Genomic DNA, 23,455 nt, shown 5'->3' with positions numbered 1-23,455 from the left:
GTAATAAAGGCCAAGATCAAAAACACTGATGACAACTTATGCTGGAGAGGTTGTGGGAAAAAGGGAACAATTCTGAATTGCTGGTGGGAATGCAAGCTGGTACAAACCCTTTGGATATCAGTGTGGCGATTTCTCAGAAAATTAGGAAACAACCTTCCTCAAGACCCACTTTTGGGTATATATCCAAAGGATGCTCAATCGTGCCACAAAGACATATGCTCAACTATGTTCACAGCAGCCTACTGCGCTTACTTTGATTCCTGACGTTTTCCTATTACAAACAGAACATGTCTCAATCTCAAATTTCCACTTGGGGATTTTCTTTCCAGAGGCCAGCTGGGCAGAGAATATAATTTGTCCAGCAGCTCAACAAAGAGAAGCTCTAAGTGCCAGGCAACTGAAGCAAACGCGTCTCAAGAACAACACTAACGTCCCTCTTCATGGCTCGCCAGAGAGCTGTCCTTTTCTACATTTCTGCTTCTGGGTCTGTGAAGCCAACGCGACTCCGGAGAGGAAGCGAGACCGGGAACCGGGAGCAGTGAGAAATAATGACCCGCTGCGCAACACTGCGCGTGCGCGAACGGAGACAGGGCTGCGCGTGCGCGGGGCTGGAGGTGGGCGGGGCCTCGGCACCGCGCGGCCTACTCGGCGGCCCCGGCGGAGGCGGGACCAGGCTGCTTCCCGCCGTCCGCTCCCGCCATTGGCGGGCCGTTTGAATGACGGAAGTGACGAGCGCCTGGCGATGGCCGTCCCGCAGGTACCCGAACGGCTGCTGGGTAGCCGGGCGGCTGCGGACGCCCGTGTGCCGTGAGACCCGACCGCACACGCTATCAGGTGAGTGACGGAGGCCCGGCGGGGTTCTCCCGGCAGGCCGCGAGCAGGCCGGCGAGCCTCCGGCCCTTTAAACCGCCCCGAGGCCCTCCTGTGGAATCGGCCACCCGGAGCTCCTCTGGTTCCCTCCTGTCACACCCAGCTTTGAAAAAATAGCAGTCCCAACCGCGCGGGTTGGTGCTCCCGGCCATCCCAGTACTCGGGACGCAGTGCTGAAGCCGGAGGAGCGCCTCGAGTTCCAGGCTAGCCTGGGCGACATCGTGACGCCTTGCCTCAAGAAACACAGCAGCGAACGGTTGTCGTCAGTCCTTTTGTTAGAATGTGTGCAGCGGTTTTCCACTAATTAAGCCGCACACGTAGTACACAACCCTGTGTGGTGGGTATTACTCCCCTTACACGGAGTAAAGAAACAAGACCCAAGGGGTCTGAGACTTGGCCACTGCCTTCTGCTAATGCGTGGCAGGCAACGTTGGCTCTTGCATCCGCGTGGTTTCAGTCTGGTATTTAAGGTTGTGATTACTGCCTAATCCTCAGAATGAAATATATCAAGTTAAGCCCTATAGCCATTATTAGACAGTTGCAAACCAGAACTTAAAAATCCACACGGATAGCAATGACTAGTGAGTAAACCAGGAACAGGATATTCAAGTAGTTGAGAGGTGCAAAAGAATACTTTCTACTATGGGAAACAGTATTCTTTTCTTGGAGCCCCAAACACCCTTGGGAGTTAATTTTTGTTTTGTTTTTTCTTAAGAACATTAGTGGGATGTATTGGAAAAGGTTTTATTAAAGCAACTAAATCACTGTCTCAGTCCACCCTAAATTATAAAGTGCAAGACAGTTTTTCAGACAAAAACCGTAATGAGTAAGACCATACTTATCCTGGCCACTCTTATAGTGGAGAATTCGCTGAAGAAAGTATTGGCTCCCACTAGATTACACAAACATTTCATTGAAACAGTATTTTTTTTAAGTGATTTTATTTATTTGAGCATTGATAGTTCTAAAAGAGTCTACCAAAGGCAACTAGTGAAAAGCTAAAGGACAAGCCATCCTCTATGAATGTGCATACAGATCGCCTGTATTCTAGGGAGATAGCCGGTAAAGCTCATTCCTGGAGGACAGTAAGACAGCTTGCCTGCTCGTCACTGTGAAGAGACCAGAGACATGTGCACTCATCTCAGATAAAGTCACAATGGTGTGCTGATGCCACGTGACCGTAGCAGCAGACCGGAAAGCATTTTCAAGTTAGACCAGCTGTGAATGATCACATTCTAGTTGCCCACCCCACCTCCCTCTAGGTGAGATCTTAGCTCTAGAGAAGAGTGGATTGTAGCACAGTGGAAGCACACGTGCAAAGCCCCGAGTCCCGTCTCAGAACCACAGCAACAGAAAAGAAGTGTAGGGGACATCAAGGCCACCCAGAAAGTAGCAGTAGAATAGACCTGGTAATCCAGGATATACTTCATATATCCAATTAGAAGTATTCTGAAGGTTTGTTTTTTTTTTTTTTTTTAAATATGGTCATTTTGGGGAAAAGGGGATAATATATATCTTGGTTAGTTTAAGTTGTCATGACACACTGAGTCATTTGGGAGGAGGGTTTCAGCTAAGAAAATCCTCACCCAGTCAGCCTGTAGACACAGCTCTAAGACATTTTCTTGGTTAATACTGATTGATGTGGAAGGACCTGACCTGCTGTGTACTGTGCCGTCTTTGGGCTGGTCACGCTGAATGGTTTAACAGGCTGAGCAAGCCAGTGAGCAGCACGCCTCCACTCTGTATCAGCTCCTGCTCCCATGTTTCTGCCCATTGAGTTCCTGCCTTGACTTCCCTCAATAGTGGACTGTGATGTGGAACTGAAATAAGTCCTTTCTTCTCAAGATGATTTTGGTCATGGTATTTTATTGAAACCATAGAACCCCTTATATAACATGTTTGTAAATAAGCTGGACTTTGCTCACCTGTTATTTTACTTGTGTGTATACATGTATGTGTAAGTAGATTGTTTGTTGCCCTATTTTAATAATGTATTTTATAGACATTCATCAGTTTATTTCTCTTCAATTTAGATCCTTTATATTTAAAATACATAGAAATGAAAAGAAAGGTAATGAACACTGGAAAACTGAGATTGAGTCCTAATGAGGAAGCCTTCATTTTGAAGGAAGATTATGAAAGAAGACGGAAACTAAGATTGCTTCAGGTATCATTTACTTGAGTTTAAGTTTTTTGTCTTCCTCAAATCCTTGGTAATTTTTGAATTAGGTCGTTGTAAACGAAATGTTGCATTTAGGAGCTTTCTCTTTCCTTGAAAGAGACCTGGTTCTTGTTTATAAACCAGTTTTGTAACATTTGAAAATAAGCGGATGGTAAGCAGATTGGAGAGGAGTTGAAAGATAGATGTTCCCTAACTCACGTATTGGAGAATAGTTGTTTAAATATGGATATATTTTTAAAAATTTTTAATTCTTTGGTAATTGCATATATGAATGTAATGTATTTACACCATACCCACTCTCTCTTTTCCCACCATTTCTGCCCCACTTCCTCTTACATTCTCCCTACTTCACACCATCTTTTTCTTTTATTCTTTTTTCTTCTCCAATGACCCACTGAGTCCATGTAATTCCATCTGTACCTGCATGTGTATCCTACTTCACTGGAGCATGCGCAACTTACCATTGGGCCACATTACTGAAGGAAACTAACTTTCCCTGCCAGCTATCAGCTCCCAGTGGCTCCTTAGATGGGGTGGGGCCTCATAATGTTTGGCTTAATCTTTTGCAGATCTTGTGTCAGCAACCGTAAGTCTATGTATGCAACAGTTTGACTACCAGGAGACATTATTTTGCAGTAATCTTTCTCAATTTCTGGTTCTTTGAATCTTTCTGCTCCAGTTTACATGATGCATAGTTGGTGAAAATTAGAAAAGAAAGGTTAGCAAGAATTTGAAGAAGACTACTGGGAAGATGAAACAGACTTATTTATATGAGCTTCTAAGACAAATTTATTAGGAAATTTAAGATTGCCCTAACTAGCAATCTAAACTTAAGCCTTTGTGAATGATGTATGGCTTTCTATGTAGAACCAGAGATAATGGACCTAGAGAGGGAGCTCTCATCTGACCTTCTCGGCTATGAAACTTGTGAAGTCACCTTTTAATTTTAGCATTTTATATGTTATTGGGGTTCGAAAGAGCAGGTGAAACAAGTCAACTAAGGGACTGTAGAAATAGCTTTGGGGGTTGCTGAATAGGTAAAGGTACTTTATTGCCAAGCTTAGCAGACCAGGTCCTATCCCAGGGACCCTCCTGTTGGAGTTCATGCAGGTTGACCTCTGCCCCCTGTGCTACGACACACATATACAAATAAATCAACATAAAAAAATTTCTTAGTTTTTTCTCTGTTGAGTTTTTTTTTTTTTTTTTTTTTTTTTTTTTGGCTAATCATAGCCCTTACTTAACAAGTATTTGGGAAAATTGAAACACCTGAAGAAAATTCATTTGAATTTCTATTCTCAATTAGATTTTGGAAATGTTTAAACCCCTTCATATATTTTGTATGAAATACTCATTTTTCAGGTTCGCGAACAAGAAAGGGGCATTGCCTTCCAGATCAGAGAAGACATAAAACAGAGGCGAAATCATCAGTTTTCACGTTTGGCTGAGGAACTAAGGGCAGAATGGGAAGAAGCACAAAGCCAAAAAATACAGAACTTAGAAAAACTGTATCTGGCAAGTTTAAGACATATGGGAGAGGGACATCGACAGGCTAAAGAAAATGTGAGTGAGCTCATCTCATTGCTGTGCGACACAGGGTGCTTAGACTAAATACATGATAAGCATGCTTTAATGTATAGAACTGGGAGAGGCAAGCTGACCTTTATTTTCTAAATCAGTTTAATCTACTGGGAGAATAATGGTATTATTTGTTTCCTTGTAAATCTGCCAAGTACACCTTTCTTCCTCTGGTGTTCAAGTTAGCATTATTTCTTCTGGTTCTTGACTGTATAAAGACAGTAACCTATGCCATCAGAAATTGTCTGTCTCAAGCAACTTGAGTAGATTCAGGGACTCAATTCAGATTCATTCCTATCACCTCTAAATACATATTAGTGAATACGTATTCACTTGTGTTTCGTTGGTGGCTTTCCTAAAGGCAAGTAAAGCTAAGTGTTTCAACAGGGCCTTGAGTTCATTTGTTGCTTATTGTGATTTATGGCTAGAAGATAAAAAAAAGACAGGAGGACTTCCTTAAGTTCAGAGGCAGCTTGGTCAACATCGTAAGTTACAGGTCAGTCAAGGCTGCATAACAGAACTAAATAAAAAGGGGAGGGAGGGAGAGATGAAGGAAAGAAATGCTCGTTTGTCATCCCAGAGTCAGCGACACAATAAACAGGCTGGCTCCGAAACAGACAGACCTTTAATTACTAAGGAAAAGAAATACCTTGAAGTGGTGTGGCATCTTGGTTTCTGTGTGTTTTTTACCAGTAGCTCTAAGTTCTAATGTTATTTTGTTTATTTACTTATCTGTTTATTTATTTATTCATGCTTTTTTCAGGTCAATATTGTCCTTGTGTTTAATTTTTTTCCCAAGCCTAACTCATTTGAAGGACACTCATATGATTTTTGCAGACCAGAGAACCTCTTGTATTACTATAAATTGAATGTTTTAGTTTAAATAAAATATTTTAGTGGTTAATTTAATCCTTGTCCAAAGTAGCTTGATATTTTATGTTTTCATGCTAAGCTAAATGCTTACTGCTATGGTATGGTAGTAGTAGTACTATTCCTGTGCTTTGGAACGTATGGTGTACTTATGGGAAGGGATGACAGAATTGAAAGATGACTTCTGGGCTGGGGAGATGGCTCAGCGGTTAAGCGCTCTGGCTGCTCTTCCAGAGGTTCTGAGTTCAATTTCCAGCAACCACATGGTGGCTCACATCATCTGTAATGAGATCTAGTGCCTTCTGGCATAAAGAAAGGCAGGTAACTTCTATGTTGATCTCAAATAGACACATTTCTGTTTATCTTGTTTAACATGACTTTTTAAGTAATATGTACTTCTAGGAACCTGACTTGGATGCTCTGGCTCAGCGGGCAGCAGAAAGAAAAAGAAAAGCTGAACTGAGGCATAAAGAAGCCCTTAAAGTGCAGAAAAATCAAAAAGAAATGTTGATGAAACAGAAAACCAGGTAACAAGATAACGTTTTCCATATTTTCAGCTGAAACCGGTGTGGCTAGAAATAGAGGGTGTGTAGCAGGCTGTGTGAGGACATGCTAAGTAGAAGGTTGTGTAGACGCTGTACTCTGCACTGTTCGCACTAAGCACTGGGGTGGTTTTCTTAGCTGAGCCAACATTCTGAGTTCAGTGGCAGGGGCTAAATTTCAAGAAATGTATGGACATTTCATACTTAATATCAACCAAAAAACTGTTTCTGATGTAAAAAGGAAGTTTTAAAAAATCTATGTGATTAAGAGCATTAAAGAGATCTTTGGGCAGGACATGGTGGTGCACACCTTTAGTTCCAGCACTTGGGAGGCAAAGGCGGGCAGTTTTTTATAAGTTGAAGGCCGTCCTGGTCTACACATCAGTTTTAGGCTAGCCAGGGACAGAATATTTTGAGACAGAATAGTGAGATTCTGTCTCAAAACACACAAGCACAGGATGTTGTGGACTGGAAAACCTCAGCTGTTAGTAATTTCTGCATGTTGTTACTGGTCTGCACTGGTCAGCTTGTCATTTTACACATGATCTATCTTTAACATTTCTAGTTCTGCTTTTTTTTTTTTTAGGTTTATTTATTTATTATGCATATAGTATTCTGCATGCGTGTATCCCTGCATGCCAGAAGAGGGCACTAGATCTCATTATAGATCATTGTGAACCACCACATGGTTGCTGGGAATTGAACTCAGGACCTCTGGAAGAGCAGCCAGTGCTCTTAACCTCTGAGCCATCTCTCCAGCCCCCTCTAGTTCTGCTCTTACTGTAAAAAACTCTAAAATAATGGTTCTCAACCTGTAGTGGGGTCAGACGACCCTTTCACTGGTCACCTAAGACCGTCTGCCTCTCAGATATTTAGGTTATGATTCATAATGGTAGCAAAACTACCATTATGAAGTGACAACAAAATAATTTTATGGTTGGGGGTCACCACAGTATGAGCAGTTGTATGAAGGGGTTGAAGCGTTTGGAAGGTTGAGAACCACTGCTGTCTGTGATATTCAGTTGAACCTCCGGACGGTCCTTATTTAAGCCTCTTGTAGTTGGTAAACACGTTCTTACATGTATGTTTAGTCAAACGGTAAATTGAGTGTGGAGTCAACTAAAAATGGGTTTCTGGCTTTTATGTTTTTAACTCTGTGCACTGATATCAAATCAATGCATTTCTGTTCCTCTTAGTGACAGCAGGTATTACCTGAGAGACTGATTGGTGGCATCTCTTATCTTTTAAGGCATATAAAAGCTCGAAAGGAAGCATTGCTTGTGGAAAAAGAGAGATCAGCTAAAGTGGCCAGGCTGCCGCCTCCTGTCCCGGCCCCTTTTGAGGTGAGTTGCTTAGAGCTTTGTTTAAACAAGTTTTAGTTGCATGATATAGGAGTATTTATGGAGTATTTTAAAATTCTAGATATTGTTTTACCTATAAATTAATAATATGTTTTTAAGAACTTTAAAAAGTAATAATACTAACATTTTTCTTGGTTACTTAATGCCCACAGTGTGTTGAGTTTTCCCCAGTGGGAGTTTTGTGTTTGTTAAGCATAGTGATTTGGGTTTTTACATTCTGCCTTTTTTTAATAGCTTTATTTGTCAAAAAAAAAGTTACGTTATTTGTCTTATAGACAGCTCATATTCTGGATTTGGTTCATAGTCTAATAAAGAAATAGAGCTCAGATACATTTAAAATTTTGTTTACAATCATAAGGTCATGCAAAGTTTATTTATAGAGTATCGTGTGTGCTTTATGATTAGGCTCAATTTTGTTTACATGTTTGAAACAGTTCAATTAAATGAGTACTAGAATGGACATGGTTGCTTGTATCTATATTCTCAGCACTGGTGAAGCTGCGGCCGGAGGTGCCTAGTGAGCAAAACAGTAAGATTTGCTACAAAAAAAGGGGAGAGAGAGAGAGAGAGAGAATAGGAAAAAATCAGTTCTATTATTTATATTAGCGTTTTAGTGCTGATTAGCATTAGTGATTGGAGTAACTATGCGGATAACTATCAAAACGACAGTTACTTTATGTGAAAAGTTAAAGGCTTTTTAAAAAAGTTTGGAAACTTAGTACTGGAATGAGTGTGTCCATCTTGTGTGTGTGTGTGTGGTCAGCGTGAGTGTCAGGCTCTGGGGTCTTCCCTGCTCTCACAGGGCTGCCTGCCATGAAAGTGTCCTATTTCAGCAGCTCTCCCAGGACCATCCAAGATATTAGAAAGGCAGGTAATATTTTAACCTATCAAGCCTTTTGATAGCTTTTTATTATAATTTCCAATATTCATAAGTCAAAATAACTTTAGTTTCTTAGAATGCTTTTTCAGAGTGCAGGATAGGTAGAATAATTAGTTCCAGGGTAGTAAATTTGTAAATATTTTCTTTGGTGTAGGGGTGGTATCTTTCATTTTCGTGAGTATCATTCTGGAGATACTGTTTTATTATTCTGCACACAGCTTTTATCGTTAGTCTTTTTTTTTTATCATTCTGAAGTTTATATCCTCATTATTGAAGAGAAGGCTCTTTAAGCTTTCTCTGTATCCATGGTTCTCAAGTGTTCTGTAGCCCAGCAAATAACTCTGGCTCCTTGTCATCATACTTAGTCCCACTTCGTTTGTGTGTCTTTCTTGTATGTTGTTGTTGTTTGTAGATATATAGCTCTTATAAATTAAGATCTGGGTGATTGTATGTAGTAACAGAAGCAGCGGGCTGTGTTCCTGTCAGGATCCTGGCTCCCCAGCTAGTTTACACCCGAAATAATTACACAGAAATCGTATTCATTTAAACACTGCCTGGCCCATTAGTTCTAGCCTCTTATTGGCTAACTCTCACATCTTGATTAACCCATATCTAATAATCTGTGTATCACCACAAGGTCGTGGCTTACCGGCATGAGTCTAGCCAGCGTGAAGGGGAATTATGGCGTCTGCCTGACTCTGCTTCTTTCTCCCAGCATTCTGTTCTGTCTACTCCGCCTATCTAAGCTGCTGTCCTATCAAAGGCCAAGGCAGTCTCTATATTTGATCAATGAAAGTAACACATAGACAGAAGACCCACCTACATCAATTGTATTCTTGTTTGGTTTTACAGTAGCCTCTTTATTCAGGCTACCCAGGTCTTTGGGGAAGAAGAGCATCTTAGAATACGTCTTGAGCTGGTTGTGAGTTGGTGATATAAAAGGAAAGAATAGGACTTTGTTTAAAGGTCTAAGTTGTGGAGTATTTGGGGAACCTTGAAGGTAAGTTGTACCCTTTAAGGACCTTGTGTCATATATATATAGAATATAGGTGCGTCTGAGTCACTATTTTTTCAAACAGATAAAAATCAATTACTGAGAAACCTGAGGAAAGAAGTGTGAACTATTTAGACTTCTCAGACTAAGAATATTTTAGTAGGGCATGGCAGCACTTTGAGGTAGAGGCAGGAAGATCAAGAGTTCAAGGCCAGTCTTGCCTACGTGGCAAGTTGGAAGCTAGCTTAGACTGTGTGAGACCCACTCATGAAAAACCAAGCAAACAAATAGAAAACAGGTTTTTGTTTTACTTAATCCAAGGAAGAAATATCATTTTGGATATACTAAACTCTTATTCAAGAACTGTCCCCATGATTTAGTGAGTGGGCCTTGTTGCATATTTGCCGTTTTAGTGTGTCCCTTACTTACCCTGATGGCCATACAAAGTAAAAGCCATACCTGTTTCACACGTGAGGAAAAGTGAAGACAGAGGGTTAACTAACTTGACTAGAGAACCAGAATTTATATCAAGACCTGATTGTACAAGCTCTTGTTTTTCCTGTGGCACTTAGTTTCCCATGAATCCACTTCTTAGACTTCACTGAGGTCAACTAGCTGCACTAGGGTCTGCAAATGTAAATAGCCACGGTGTTGAGAACCTCAGTGCTGTGAGAACTGGAATGTCGTGGGTAGTATGAAAGCATGCTCTTTCTTTTTGGCACTGCCTTTGGAGATAGTACTAGATACAGGAGGAAAACAGGCTTGTTTTATGTGTGGTTATAGGAGTTGTTGCATACACCCCTTTTGCTGGGTGAGCCAATCTCAGCTGAGTTCTGCTTTTAGCCTGCACCCTGGTGGTTTAAGTCTAGTGATAGCTTACAGCAGAGCAGAGAGGCTGAGCAATTTAGAATCATTTACTAATCATCCTAACAATGCTAACAGTCCATGGACTTATTTGTTGAAACTCTAAAGTCTAACTCACTGGAAACTGTGTTTTAACTAACAGTTGGTGGTGATTATAATCTCAACAGGGAGTCTCGATTTCAGTCTATGTATAGCTACCTTGATTTTGGGAGTACTGGTTCTTAGGAGTTGCTTGTAAACTGAGTCATCTATTTATATTTCAGGACATAAATTGTAACAGGCTAAATTACTTTTATGCCAACGTATTGGAAGCAAGGAACTAGCTTATTTCATCTTTTTGAGACTTGTGGAATTAGTGTGCTTAAATCTTAGCCAGTGTTTCCAGACCAAGATTAATACATGATTAAACATTGAGAGCTGAGACTAATGTGAACTCCAGTGGAATTTTTGTGATTAGTTGTGCTTCTAACTTGATTGGGTCTTGTAGGCATGTTTTTTATTCAGGAGATTTGAAAGTGCTCTCAGTTCTGGAGATGGGGCTCAGTGGAAGAGCACCTCCCTGGGGACAGTCCCCAGTAAAGGGCACAGTAGAGGAGCTACTATAGCAAAAATAACTGTCTCTTTAAATAACTTAGAAGTTAGAGTGAACTTCTGAACTGAAATAAAAACATTGACTATATACATATCTAGAAGGTCGATGAAATATTTAAAAATCTAATATTTTTATTAAAACTTGAAGTGATTTGCCTGGCAGTAGTGGCACATGCCTTTAATCCCAGCACTCAGGAGGCAGAGTTAAGCGAATCTGTGAGTTCGAGGCCAGCCTGGTCTATAAGAGCTAGTTCCAGGATAGGCACCAAAGCTACAGGAAAACCCTGTTAAAAAAAAAAAAAAAAAAAAAAAAAAAAACCTTGAAGTAATTTAACTCTGGGTGAAAAGATTTCATTATTAAGCAGATTTTAGCATTGGTCTTGTTTTAGTGCATTTCCTGTTTCTAGTAATACAGTGCAATAGGCAAGGTGTAGAGAAGATGGATGGATGGACTGCATCTGGTGTGGTCTTCTTACTGGGAGTCATAAGTTGGTGGAAAGCATCAAAGCCACAAACTTTGGCTTTTCTAGGTAAACTGGTTTTGTAGAAGACTTACTTTAGGAACAGATAACCATGACATGTATTAATCACTTGAAGGCATTAATCTATTCACTAGAAGAGCTTCCCTAATAACTCCAGAATTTCTACCCTGTTCCCTCCTAACATCGCCTAGTGAGGATTAAATTTGAACAAATTTTAGAACAATCCATAGCATGGATTAATACACAGCTTTGTGGCTGTGCATGTCTGTAATCCTAACACTCTGGAGGTTGGGGCAGACGGATTGCCATAAATTCCAGGCCAGCCAGGCTACATTGCAAAAATATTATTTCAAAAATAAAAACAAATTTGCCTTTTGCATTAGATCTAGGTTTATTGAAAATGTGTGCTCCCTTAATGGAGATGGCTTTAAAAAAAGAAAAGGAAAGAAAATGTGTGCTCTTTACCTAATCTCTTATTTTATATGCTATTTTCCAGAACATTGAAGTGAACAGAATTCCTTCCTTGAAGACCAATAGTTCCACCTACCATCACATTTCAACTTTTGTGAGTAGACAGATGGGCACAAAGCAGGTGATTGACTTACTGTTTGTTCATAGTTCACTGGGTCTCTCTGTGTTCGCCAGTTGCGGTTTATCTTGAGTATTTGTCTGTTGAAGGGGCTGAGGGCTGCGTTCCTGCCACCCAGCTCCCGGCCACCTGGCTAGCTTATGCCCCGAAATAACAACACACAAACTGTATTCTTTTAATCACTGCTTGGCCCATTATATCTAGCCTCTTCTTGGCTAATTCTCATGTATTAATTTAGCCCATTTCTAATAATCTGTGTAGCACCCCAAGATGCACTTACCAGGAAGATTCTAGCCTACATCTATACTGGGTCGGAGCTTCATCGCGTCTGCCCTGACGAACAGAGCTAAGGCATATGAGCTCACTTCTTCTTCCTCCCAGCATTCTGTTCTGTTTACTCCACCCACCTAAAGACTGGCCAATCAAATGGGCCAAGGCAGTTTCTTTATTAGCCAATGACCTTCCTCCATCATTTGTCTAGTGTGGCCATTTCTCAAAATTTGAACAATCCTACTAACTGTTTTAGGTTAAAAGAACAAAAGCCTTGTAAATGTGTTTTGACTTTTCATGTCAGATATATTGTTTTCTCCTATGAATGGAAGAGATACATAGTTATATGTGACTGTCTTTTAAAATAGTAAATATATTCTTATTATGCATTGTACAAAATAGGTTTTATTATAACATAAAGGAGGTTTTAAAACTTTTGATCGGGCTGGAGAGATGGCTCAGAGGTTAAGAGCACTGACTGCTCTTCCGGAGGTCCTGAGTTCAATTCCCAGCAACCACATGGTGGCTCACAACCATCTGTAATGAGATCTGGTGCCCTCTTCTGGCCTGCAGGCATACATGGAGGCTGAACACTGTGTACATAATAAATAAATAAATCTTTTTAAAAAAATTTAAAACTTTTGATCATGAGTAGACTTTTTGTAGAAATAGAACTTTATATAGAAGGTGTACTCAGAGAAATATCAATGATCTCACCACCAGAAGACAAAATGGTTAACATCATATGGGTTAGAATCTGTCTTTATGTATAAACATGCACACAAAGACTTAAAAACAGGATTTTTTAAATAATATTTGTGAATGTTTTACCTTGCATGTGTGTCTGTGTGCCATATCAAATGCCTGATACCTGCAGAAGCCAGAAGAGGGTCATCTGATCCCCTATGACTGGAATTACAGATATTGTGAGCTGTCATCTGGGTACTGGGAGTTGAGCCTGGGTTCTCCAGAACATCTGTCTTCCCATTCCTTTATCTTTATAAATATTATGACTTAAAAGTCTCTGCCAGTATTAAGAGTGAGCAACTGATATTTCCTTTTTATAATTGCTATTACTCTGTAACAGTAATTTTGCTCTTCTTTTTTTTCTTTCTTTTTTTGGGGGGTGAGAGTTCTTGTATAACAGCCCTAGCTGCCGGGCGGTGGTGGCGCACGCCTTTAATCCCAGCACTTGGGAGGCAGAGGCAGGCGGATCTCTGTGAGTTCGAGACCAGCCTGATCTACAAGAGCTAGTTCCAGGACAGGCTCCAAAACCACAGAGAAACCCTGTCTCGAAAAACCAACAAAACAAAACAAAACAAAACAAAACAAAACAAAAAAAACAGCCCTAGCTGTCCTAGAACTAGCTCTTTAGACCAGGCTGGCCTCAAACTCACAGAGATCCGCCTGCCTCTACCTCCTGAGTGCTGGGATTAAAGGTGTGCACCACCATCACCCGGCCTGTCTTGTTTTTTTTTGAGAGAAAGTCTCACCATATAGCCCTGGCTGACCTGGAACTCACAGAGATCTACCTGCCTCAGCCTCTATGCTGGGATTAAAGACATATACTGGTATTCCTAGTTAATAACTTTTGTTGTCATTATTGTTCCAATTTGTTGATATAATTTGATCAGATAAAGAGCAAGCTTTTTCACTTCTGGTTACATTCAAAATGCTGCCTATGTGTTAAAGAGATAGCTCAGTAGTTAAGTGTTTACTGTGCTTGTAGAGGACCTACACCCACTTGGACTTCTAATCAGCTTTAACTCCAGCTCCAGAAAATCAGACGCCCTCTTCTGGACTCCCAGGGCACCTGCACTCACACGTGCACATATACGTAATTAAAATAAAGGTTAAATAAAATGCTGTATATATTTGAAGGTAGATGTTCAAATAATAAAAAATAGCAAGATATCTCGCTGGCCTAGTCACTATTTCTGCATGAGTTCTAGGAAATCAGGGTTATCTTTAAGTCATTATTCTGGCCTTCTTAGCTGAATAAGCATTGCCATTTAGAGGAACTTCTGGTTTTTTTTTTTAAGATTTATATATTTATGTACTTTATGTATTTGGGTGTTTTGTTTGCATGTATATTTGTGCACCAGAAGAGGGTATTGGATCCCATGGGACAACAGTAATAGATGGTTGTGAGCTACCATGTTGGTGCTGGGAACTGAACTCAGAACCTCTGGGAGAGAAGCCAGTGCTTATAACCACTGAGCTATCCCTCCAACCCTAAAGAAATTTCTTAAAAACCATGGAGTACTTATCTTTGAATATATTTAAGGCGTTATACTAATAATTTGATTATTTTATAGCCGAATGCTATGATAATTGCAGATACTAAACACTTTTACTATTAAATTTTATATAAGTAGAAAAAGTTCTATTAGTGTCATTGTTTTTAAAGCTATTTCTTTGTTACAAACACACACAAAAGATCTAAATTTGTGTTGATTGACTGTTAGCCAGATGCTCATTTGGCTGCTGAAGAAGAAGCTAGACGACTGGAAGGACTACAGAGACAGGCAGCACAGCAGAGAGTGGAGCAGTTTGCAAGGGCACACATGCGGGGATCGCGTGCCATGAAGAAGGTCCACTTGGCCCAAGTAAGACCTGCCATCTCCCTGGGAGCTGGCTGCTGCTGGTAGACTGGTTGGTGGCATTGGAGAACTAATAGTGAGGGAGTTCTGCCCTAGAGTGTGAACACAGTGTTTCTTACTGTCGTTTCTCTTGCTGGGATAAAATACCCTGAGAAAAACAACTTAAGGAAGGACAGGTTTACTTTACCTCACGGTGCAAGGTACAGTCCATCACGGAGGGCAGGTCAAGGAAGCAGGAGTTGAGGTAGCTTCACATTACAGCACAGCCAGGAACAGAGCGTGAGTACCTACAGCCGCTCAGCTTCCTTCTCACACAGCCCAGCACCCAGCCAGGGAATGATGCCAACCACACTGGGCAGGTCTCCGCCCGCCTCAATGCAATCAAGATAATCCCCCACAGGCATGCCCCAAGATCTGTCTCCCAGAGGATTCTAGATTCTGTCATGTTGACAACATTAGCCATCACAGAAAGTCTCTGATTTGTATGATTTCATTATAATTTTCCAAAATCCTTTTCCGTCCTCTTTTAAGCTCAGGTTAAATAAAGCTGTTCTCATAATATATCTTTGTCTTATACATGTATACATGTTTACTGACACATTTTCTTTTTACATTTATTCAATCCAAAAAGAGCCTGAGAAAATTAGTCCATTTTGATGTAGTAATTTTTTATTGCATTTGTGTTTATAAATTTGCATAATTGTTTCGTTATTTTCTTTTTTTTTTTTTTTTTTTTTTTTTTTTTGGTTTTTCGAGACAGGGTTTCTCTGTGGTTTTGGAGCCTGTCCTGGAACTAGCTCTTGTAGACCAGGCTGGTCTCGAACTCACAGAGATCCGCCTGCCTCTGCCTCCCAAGTGCTGGGATTAAAGGCGCCGCCCGGCTCGTTATTTTCTGAGCAAAAGACTTACTCTGGGCACTTTGAATGTCAATTCAAAGGTAGACTCATGTCCTTACTTATTCTTGTAAAATGAATACAGTGTAAGTGTGATTCATCTTTTGCATGTTTCTCTCTGCCTCTGAGTTTGACCACATTCGTGTACTTTAAACACTCATCACCTTAGGAGAAGGTTTTTAAGTATGTCACTGGACATTAGATGCTTATCCTAAGGAAGTCTACTTGGATTGTGGAGGTGAGATTATGACCTCCCTCAAAATTTTAGTTTTCATAAGTTGGAAGTGACTTATGACTTAGTCAACTGTCTAAATGTATTCATCAAAGAAATAAACCTATAAGAAATAACAACAGGGGCTGGAGAGATGGCTCAGAGGTTAAGAGCACTGACTGCTCTTCCTGAGGTCCTGAGTTCAATTCCCAGCAACCACATGGTGGCTCACAACCATCTGTAATGAGATCTGGCGCCCTCTTCTGGCCTGGAGGCATACATGGAGGCTGAACACTGTGTACATAATAAATAAATAAATCTTTTAAAAAAAGAAAGAACAACAGAAACTGTGAGAAACAGCTATAAGTTGAACACATTCTTCCATAAAAGCAGCAGTGTTGATTGGCCACAGAAGTGAGCTTACACAGCTTGCCTGAACCTACCTCTGTGTTATTTGACTGTCTTAAGCTTGCCTTAGCTCATTTTCATCATCTGTTTCCTGTGGCCTGCCTGAAGCTCATGGAACACACATGGAATTTAAACATTCCCTGTTATTAGGAAAAATACTAATGGAGTGCTACACCATGCTCAGGTGAGCCAGAGGAACGCATTTACTGTATAACAAGTGACATGTGTGCTAGCATTAGAAAACAGCTGTTTGGGCCACTCCTCTTTATTCTAGACTAGTGTTTCTCACACAGGAAAAGTCACCCAGAACTGTGTCATCTCAGTGTTAATAGATTCTATTACCCTGTCTGAATCTTTTCCTAAGACACTTTGGTCCAGAAATGTACTTACTGCTGGGTCTATTGTTTTTGTTTGTTAATTTTATTGATTTTTTATTTAACTCTAAATTTTTTTCTGTTCCCCTCCCTGCCTCTCCTCTCCCCTTTTATCATCTCCCAAGGTCCCCATGCTCCCGATTTGCTCAGGAGATCTTATCTTTTTCTACTACCCACGTAGATTAGATCTATGAGTGTCTCTCTTAGGGTCCCCATTGTTGTCTAAGTTTTCTGGGATTGTGATTTGTAGGCTGGTTTTCTTTGCTTTATGTTTAAAAAACACCTATGAGGGAGTACATGTGATAATTGTCTTTTTGTGTCTGGGTTACCTCACTCAAAATAATGTTTTCTAGCTCCATCCATTTTCCTGCAAAATTCAAGCTGTCATTTTTTTCTGCTATGTAGTACTCCATTGTGTAAATGTACCACATTTTCCTTATCCATTCTTTGGTCGAGGGATATTTAGGTTGTTTCCAGGTTCTGGCTATGACAAACAATGCTGCTATGAACATAGTTGAGCGTATGTCCTTGTGGCACGATTGAGCATCCTTTGGCTATATACCCAAAAGTGGTATTGCTGGGTCTTGAGGAAGGTTGTTTCCTAATTTTCTGAGAAATCAACGTACTGATATTCAAAGGGGCTGTAGCAGCTTGCACTCCCACCAGCAATGCAGAAGTGTTTCCTTTAACCCATATCCTCTTCCTGCTGGGTCTATTGTAATTGGCATTTGGATTCTGTCCCCCTCTGGTTTTGTATTTTTTGTTTGTAATCCCTTTGCCCCTGTGCTTTAGCCATATAAACGCTATCTATGTTCTTCTCTGGTTGCCTTTATAGCCCATACCTATGTGCTGCCCTTATTTTTTCTTCTACTACTTTATCCTCTTCTGTGTGACTAAGTGCTTATCCAGAAACCGAGGAGGTTTCTCTGATTGCCCTTCTTTGCCTTCTACCATCAAAATTAAATTAGCTAACTTCATTTAACTTTCATGTTAGTAGTACTCTACACATAAAGTGATACACAAATCCCCTTAAATCGTGGAAATCAGAGTTTGGAGTGACGGGAAGCATCATCATTAAATCTCAGTCACTTAGGACCTGAGAAGTACAGAGAGAGCTGAACGACAGTACGTTGCAGGAGCCCTGTTAGTTAAACAGAAAGTGACGAAATGGTTTTGCTTTGCCCTGAGAATGGTAGTGGCAGACACTTTTCAGACTTTATGGACTAGGCAGCATCACCCCTCAGTGCTACCTGCTTTGTCCCATTACAGCCTAGGGTTGATATTTTCCCTAATATTGTCAGTATGTTATCCAGCAGGTATGTGTTGAATAGATAGACTGGAGTAGTGTGTCATATGTGATGTCATATGTGATGTCACATGGGAGAGGAGGGAATTTTAGGCCTTATTCTTCATACTTTGCCCTCACCAGTTAATGTAACCATCTAAGTTTGACTCAGCTGCCATTAATCTGTTTATTCTTGAAGAACCAAGAGAGACTAATGGAAGAACTCAAACAGCTGCAAAAAGAGGACCTGGCACGTAGGAGACAGACAGTGGCACAGATGCCACCACAACTGGTTGAACTGCCGTACAGACGCAGCGAGGTGAAAGAAGACCGGCAGCGAGAGCTGGAGTGCGCCTTTGAGGACATGTATAATGCAGACAGGAGTAAGGGCTTTCAGCAGTGCTTTTACATGTTTTGGTGGGAAATAATATTTGTAGTAATAAGCAGTGTTTATTTTGAAATGAGTTGTTGTGTGGAAAGGAAAGGGCCTTCATGCTTTAGACTTAGGATTTTTGTAATTAAATTCCTTTTTTCCCCAAACTTTGCCCATCATATTAGAAGGAAAACATGTCTCTTTGTTTCTTTATTCAGAGGTGAAAGGAAACCTGATTTTGCATCTTACACCAGAGCCTTTGCCTGGCATGTCTGATCAGCTCCAGGATGAAGAACTGGACCTTTCAATGGAACGAGAAAATGGAGGTGAAAACGAGAGCCTTCAAGTGCCAGTCAGCCACTAAATAACATATTCTAGTGGAGTAGGTCATAAAAGCCCTACTGTGTGTTAAAATTCACAGTAAGGGCCGGGCGATGGTGGCGCACGCCTTTAATCCCAGCACTCGGGAGGCAGAGGCAGGCAGATCTCTGTGAGTTCGAGACCAGCCTGGTCTACAGAGCTAGTTCCAGGACAGGCTCCAAAGCCACAGAGAAACCCTGTCTCGAAAAACCAAAAAAAAAAAAAAAAAAAAAAAAAAAAAAAATTCACAGTAAGGGATTTTAATCATTAGCTAAGAGTTAGCAAAATCTGTTCGATTTAAGCACCGATAATGACACTAATGGAAGCAGTGGTAAGGAGTGTCTGCATATTTCTGCCATCAGGGATCAGTTCCCTACTTGGTGGAGAGAGCCATTTACACATGATACCGTCTGGAGATCCTTGGGTTGTGTGAGCTAGATCCTTAGTTCTGGATTTATTTGAAGGATCAGCAGTTTTTAGACTTGAGCAGATCATTAGAGATCCTATTGTGTCCCACTACTGCTGGATACTTCATATAGCATGATGAGCTGTACAGACTTCATCTCCTAGCCATCACACCTGGCTTCAACGTTGAACTTTCTCACCGGTTGTCCCGTATGCTTAACACTCATATCCAGCACTTAGTCATCTCTTGCTTACTGAAACCTTCACTTTGTAACTTAAGTGAATGGTGGGGCCAGCAAGATGTCTCAGTGGGTAAAGGCACTTGCCTCCAAGCCCCATGACTTCAATTTAATTCCTGGGATCTCCATGGTGGGAGGAGGGAACTGACTCCTGCAGGTTGTCCTCTGACCTGCACATTCCCTTCCCCCGCAAATAACATAACGAAGTAAATGATGGTGTCATGGTTACCGAGGCAGGTCAAATGTTTTTTTTTTCTTTCACTTCAGTATTGGCTTAAAGACCCAACTCTACACTATTGAACTGACCTCATTTTCCTCTTATTTCTACCTGTATTACCTTGACGTCATGCCTCTTGGTTTACATCCCGTCACCTGCACCCTACACTGTGAAAGTGGCTCTTTATGGCTCTGACTTGATGAATAGTCAAGTATCTTCGAGAGGACATTTTGTTGTTGTTTCATTTTTCGTTTGTTCATTTTTATCATTTCATCCAAGGTTTAGTTTTTTTTTTGTTTTGTTTTGTTTCTTGTTCTTTTTGGTTTTGTGAGACAAGATTTCTCTGTGGAACAGCCTGACTGTCCTGGAACTCACTCTGTAGACCAAACTGGCCTTAAATTCACAGAGATCCACCTGCCTCTGCCTCCTGGGTGCTGGGATTAAAGGTGTGTATCACCTCCGCTGGCTGGGTTTAGTTGTTTTAATGGAATTTATTGTTCGTATTTCTAGTTAGTCAGAATTGAAGCCTAGCATTACCTAAAGAAAACTCTTGTTTCCTGCTGAACCTAGTTACAGTCTGGCATAATGTTGCTCAGTCAGTCTTAAGCTGGGTGTTGTGGCACAGCTATAGTTTCAGCTGTTCAGGAGGCTGAGCCAAGAGGACAACCAGGGGTTTGGGACTAGTCTTGGCAAAATAGCAATACTTTGTCTCTTGAAGACAACAAAGGGCTAGGAATTTCCATTACTATTTAAAACTAAATCCTTATTGAAAAATAATTACAAATAAAAATTGGCAATGTAGCTCAGTGGTAGAGTGTTTCTCTAGCATGTGTGTACACACACAAAAGATGGGTGGATGGAAGGAAGGAAGGAAGAAGGAAGAGAGGAAAGGTTGGAGGGAGGGAGGAGGATGGATAGATGCAGAGAATTAATCTGCCTTAAAATGGGAAGGTCACAGAGTAATGGTTTAACCTCAGTACGTGGCTCTGTGTTTATGAAGCGCTAAGGAGCAGGATAAACTCGTGTAGTTGTGAGGTAGAGTGCAGTGGAGTCACCTTTTGTGTTTATTGACTGGGAAGGACAAAGCCATGTCTGCTGGAGATGGTGTGCAAGATAGGCACTTCTGTGACATTTGCTGCAGTGTGCTGAGCTGTTTGTTGCATTTCTAATTCTATCAGAATTTTTTAAAATTTGTATTATAATGTACTACTTTGCCAGTTTTCAACCTCTTTTGTTGTAGGAGGCCACTTGTTTGTTCCTGGCTGCTCACCTCCAAAATAACCACACAGAAACTGTATTAATTAAATTACTGTTTGGCTTCTTAGCTCTAGCTTCTTATTGGCTAGCTCTTACATCTTAATTTAACCCATTTCTGTTAATCTGTGTGTCGCCACTGACAAGGTTCCGTCCAGTGTCTGTCTCTGGCAGGGCTACATGGTTTCTCCTTGACTCCATCTTCTTTCTCCCAGCATTCAGTTTAGTTTTCCCTGCCTAGCTCTGTTCTGCCCTACTATAGGCTCAAAGCCATTTCTTTATTCATTAGCCAGCGAAAGCAACACATATACAAAAGGACTTCCCGCATCATTGTTTGGTATTATTAATTTTTTCTTTGACTAAACTAAAGCACAATTTGGTTCCCCATAGAGAATTTTTAGTTTTGTTCTTAGTTAGCTTGTGCGGAAGGATGCTTGCAGAAATACCTTGTTTCAGATTTTTGATGAGTGAAAGGGTTTACTTACAACCACAGAAAAATTCGCCCCACGTATTAGGAAGAATGATTTGAAAGGAGGTGCTTTACTTCAAGACTGTAAAGTTGTTTTTCTCTGTAGCCTGCTAAGAACTCTTTGGACTATTCCCTAGCACAGACATGACTCAGGCATTCGCCTTACTCCTAAGCTAATTAGGAGTTATGCAGTCTGTCATCACCTAGCAAGCATAGTGAATATCCTCCTCAGAGGTAAGCTTGAAATTAGTGTATGTGTATTATGTTGTTGGAAAATGGTCTAAATTTGAATTTAAACTGAAAAAATATATACTTCATTGTTAAACTAAGACAAGTTAGTTAGCATTGTTGAATACATTAACCTTTAAATGCTGAAAATAAAGTTGTGCTTTTGCTTTAAGTAATTATGACAGTGATTGAGCATAAAGTTAGAATAATTTGCCTAAATGTAATAATTTAAACTTTATTTTTTTTTTTAGTACCTTTTGCAATGAAGACCCAACAGATCCCCTCAAGAATTCTTTTTAAAAGATTGTTAAATAAGATTCGAAACCAAAAATCTCTGTGGACAATTAAATCCGTGTCTGAGGATGACAGTGAACTGACCACAAGCATCAGTGAGACTGAGGGTAAAGCACCGACCATGGAATCCATGGAATCAGGAGCCGTTACCCTCGAGGAAAGAACGCTGTCCTCCGAGCAGGAGCAAGGTGCTTTTCCCAGTAGTCTGTCTGATGGCACACAGACCCATCTAACCCTCTTTAGATTGTTTTAAAAAAAAAAAAAAATGCTCACACCTGAGTTTGGGGTTTAGCACCATAGCAGAGATTGAAAGCCCTGGTTTCAAGCCTGTATCACTGGTGGGATTGGGGGGCAGCAGTGAACATGGTGGTTGTCTCATACATGAGAAAACAAAGAATAGAGGTGAGGAGTTAAGAGACAGGCTGTGGGGCTGGAAAGATGGCTCAGAAGTTAAGAGCACTGGCTCCTCTTCCAGAGAACCTGGGTTCAATTCCCAGCACCCATGTGACAGCTCACAACTGTCTATAACTCCAGTTCTAGGGGATCTGACACCTTCACACAAACATACATGTAGGCAAAACACCACTGCACATAAAATAAAAATAAATAAATTACAAAAAGAGAAAAGAAGAAAGAAAAAGAAATGGACTGGAGGGATGCTCAATGGTTAAGAGCACTTTGCTATTCCAGAGGACTTAGGTTCAATTTCCAGCATGCACATGGTAACTCCAGTACTAGGGGTCAGACCCTCTCTTCTGGTCTCTAAGGGAGGGTACTAGACAGGTAAATGGTACACAGGCATACAGCAGGCAAAACGTCCATACACATAAAATTAAAAAATTTAAAGTTAAGAAACAATCCTGCTACTTAAAAGACCACAGAAGAATGCTGAGAACCTTAGTGACTCTCCTGAACCACTTAGCTCATTGTGCGAACTCCTGGAAGTCATTGAACCACATCAGTTAGTTACTTGTAATGTTTAGGCTATTGCTTTCTTGTTGATTCTGTATTGCTACTGAAGTCTGTGCCCACATCTTTGTTCTCTATGTACTCTCGTGTGTGTGTGTGTGTGTGTGTGTTATATGCATGGTATGCCATATGCCTAGTGTGCATCACACATCTTTTTTTTTATTCAGTGCATGTGTATGCATGCACGCACCTGATTATGTGCACCTTGTGCATGTGGAAGTCAGAAGGCTACAGAAGTTCCCCTGGGAAGGAACGAGATTGGGAAAAAAATGTGTAGCTCAATAAAAAAATAAATAAAAGTTAAAATGATTGACTACCAAAAAACAAACAAACAAAAATCCCCTGGAGCCGGGCGGTGGTGGCGCACGCCTTTAATCCCAGCACTCGGGAGGCAGAGGCAGGCGGATCTCTGTGAGTTCGAGGCCAGCCTGGTCTACAAGAGCTAGTTCCAGGACAGGCACCAAAGCTACAGAGAAACCCTGTCTCGAAAAACCAAAAAAAAAAAAAAAAAAAAAAAATCCCCTGGAACTGGAGTTGCAGTTGGTTGTGAGCAATTGTATGGGTGTGGGAACCAACCCAGGTCCTCTATAAGAGTGGAAGGCACTCTTAAGCAGCTGACTCTCTCCAGCCTCCCCACAGCATCTGTTTTTAGTAAGAATTTTTAGAAAACTTTTAATTAAAAGACAGGCATGTGTTAGTGTTTTTTGAGTGTATATTTCTTTACATTCCTACCAGAGATTTTTTCCTTATTTAACTCTAAAGAATGGGAAAGTGGATCTTAAATATTGGGTCCATGGGGG

At 40.7% G+C, this 23,455-nt stretch overlaps 1 protein-coding gene across 8 annotated transcripts in view; it reads left to right on the top strand.

Moving 5' to 3' along the window:
• The first annotated feature begins 716 nt into the window (after positions 1-716).
• Positions 717-23,455, top strand: part of Cep295 (centrosomal protein 295) — a 43,100-nt gene continuing 20,361 nt past the window's right edge. For 5 of the 8 annotated variants that reach the window (XM_057768662.1, XM_057768657.1, XM_057768656.1 and 2 more), the window contains exons 1-10: positions 717-834; positions 2,904-3,037; positions 4,415-4,615; positions 5,903-6,027; positions 7,292-7,385; positions 11,711-11,806; positions 14,542-14,682; positions 18,047-18,230; positions 18,439-18,546; positions 21,644-21,874. In XM_057768662.1, the coding sequence (XP_057624645.1) occupies positions 717-834; positions 2,904-3,037; positions 4,415-4,615; positions 5,903-6,027; positions 7,292-7,385; positions 11,711-11,806; positions 14,542-14,682; positions 18,047-18,230; positions 18,439-18,546; positions 21,644-21,874 (1,432 nt within the window). The remainder of the gene's footprint in view (positions 835-2,903; positions 3,038-4,414; positions 4,616-5,902; positions 6,028-7,291; positions 7,386-11,710; positions 11,807-14,541; positions 14,683-18,046; positions 18,231-18,438; positions 18,547-21,643; positions 21,875-23,455) is intronic. The other 3 variants (XM_057768660.1, XM_057768659.1, XM_057768663.1) reach the window with 3 other exon arrangements.

Source organism: Chionomys nivalis, chromosome 4, assembly GCF_950005125.1.
Source record: "Chionomys nivalis chromosome 4, mChiNiv1.1, whole genome shotgun sequence".
NCBI lineage: Eukaryota > Metazoa > Chordata > Mammalia > Rodentia > Cricetidae > Chionomys > Chionomys nivalis.
This window is presented reverse-complemented; position numbering and strand designations above follow the sequence as displayed.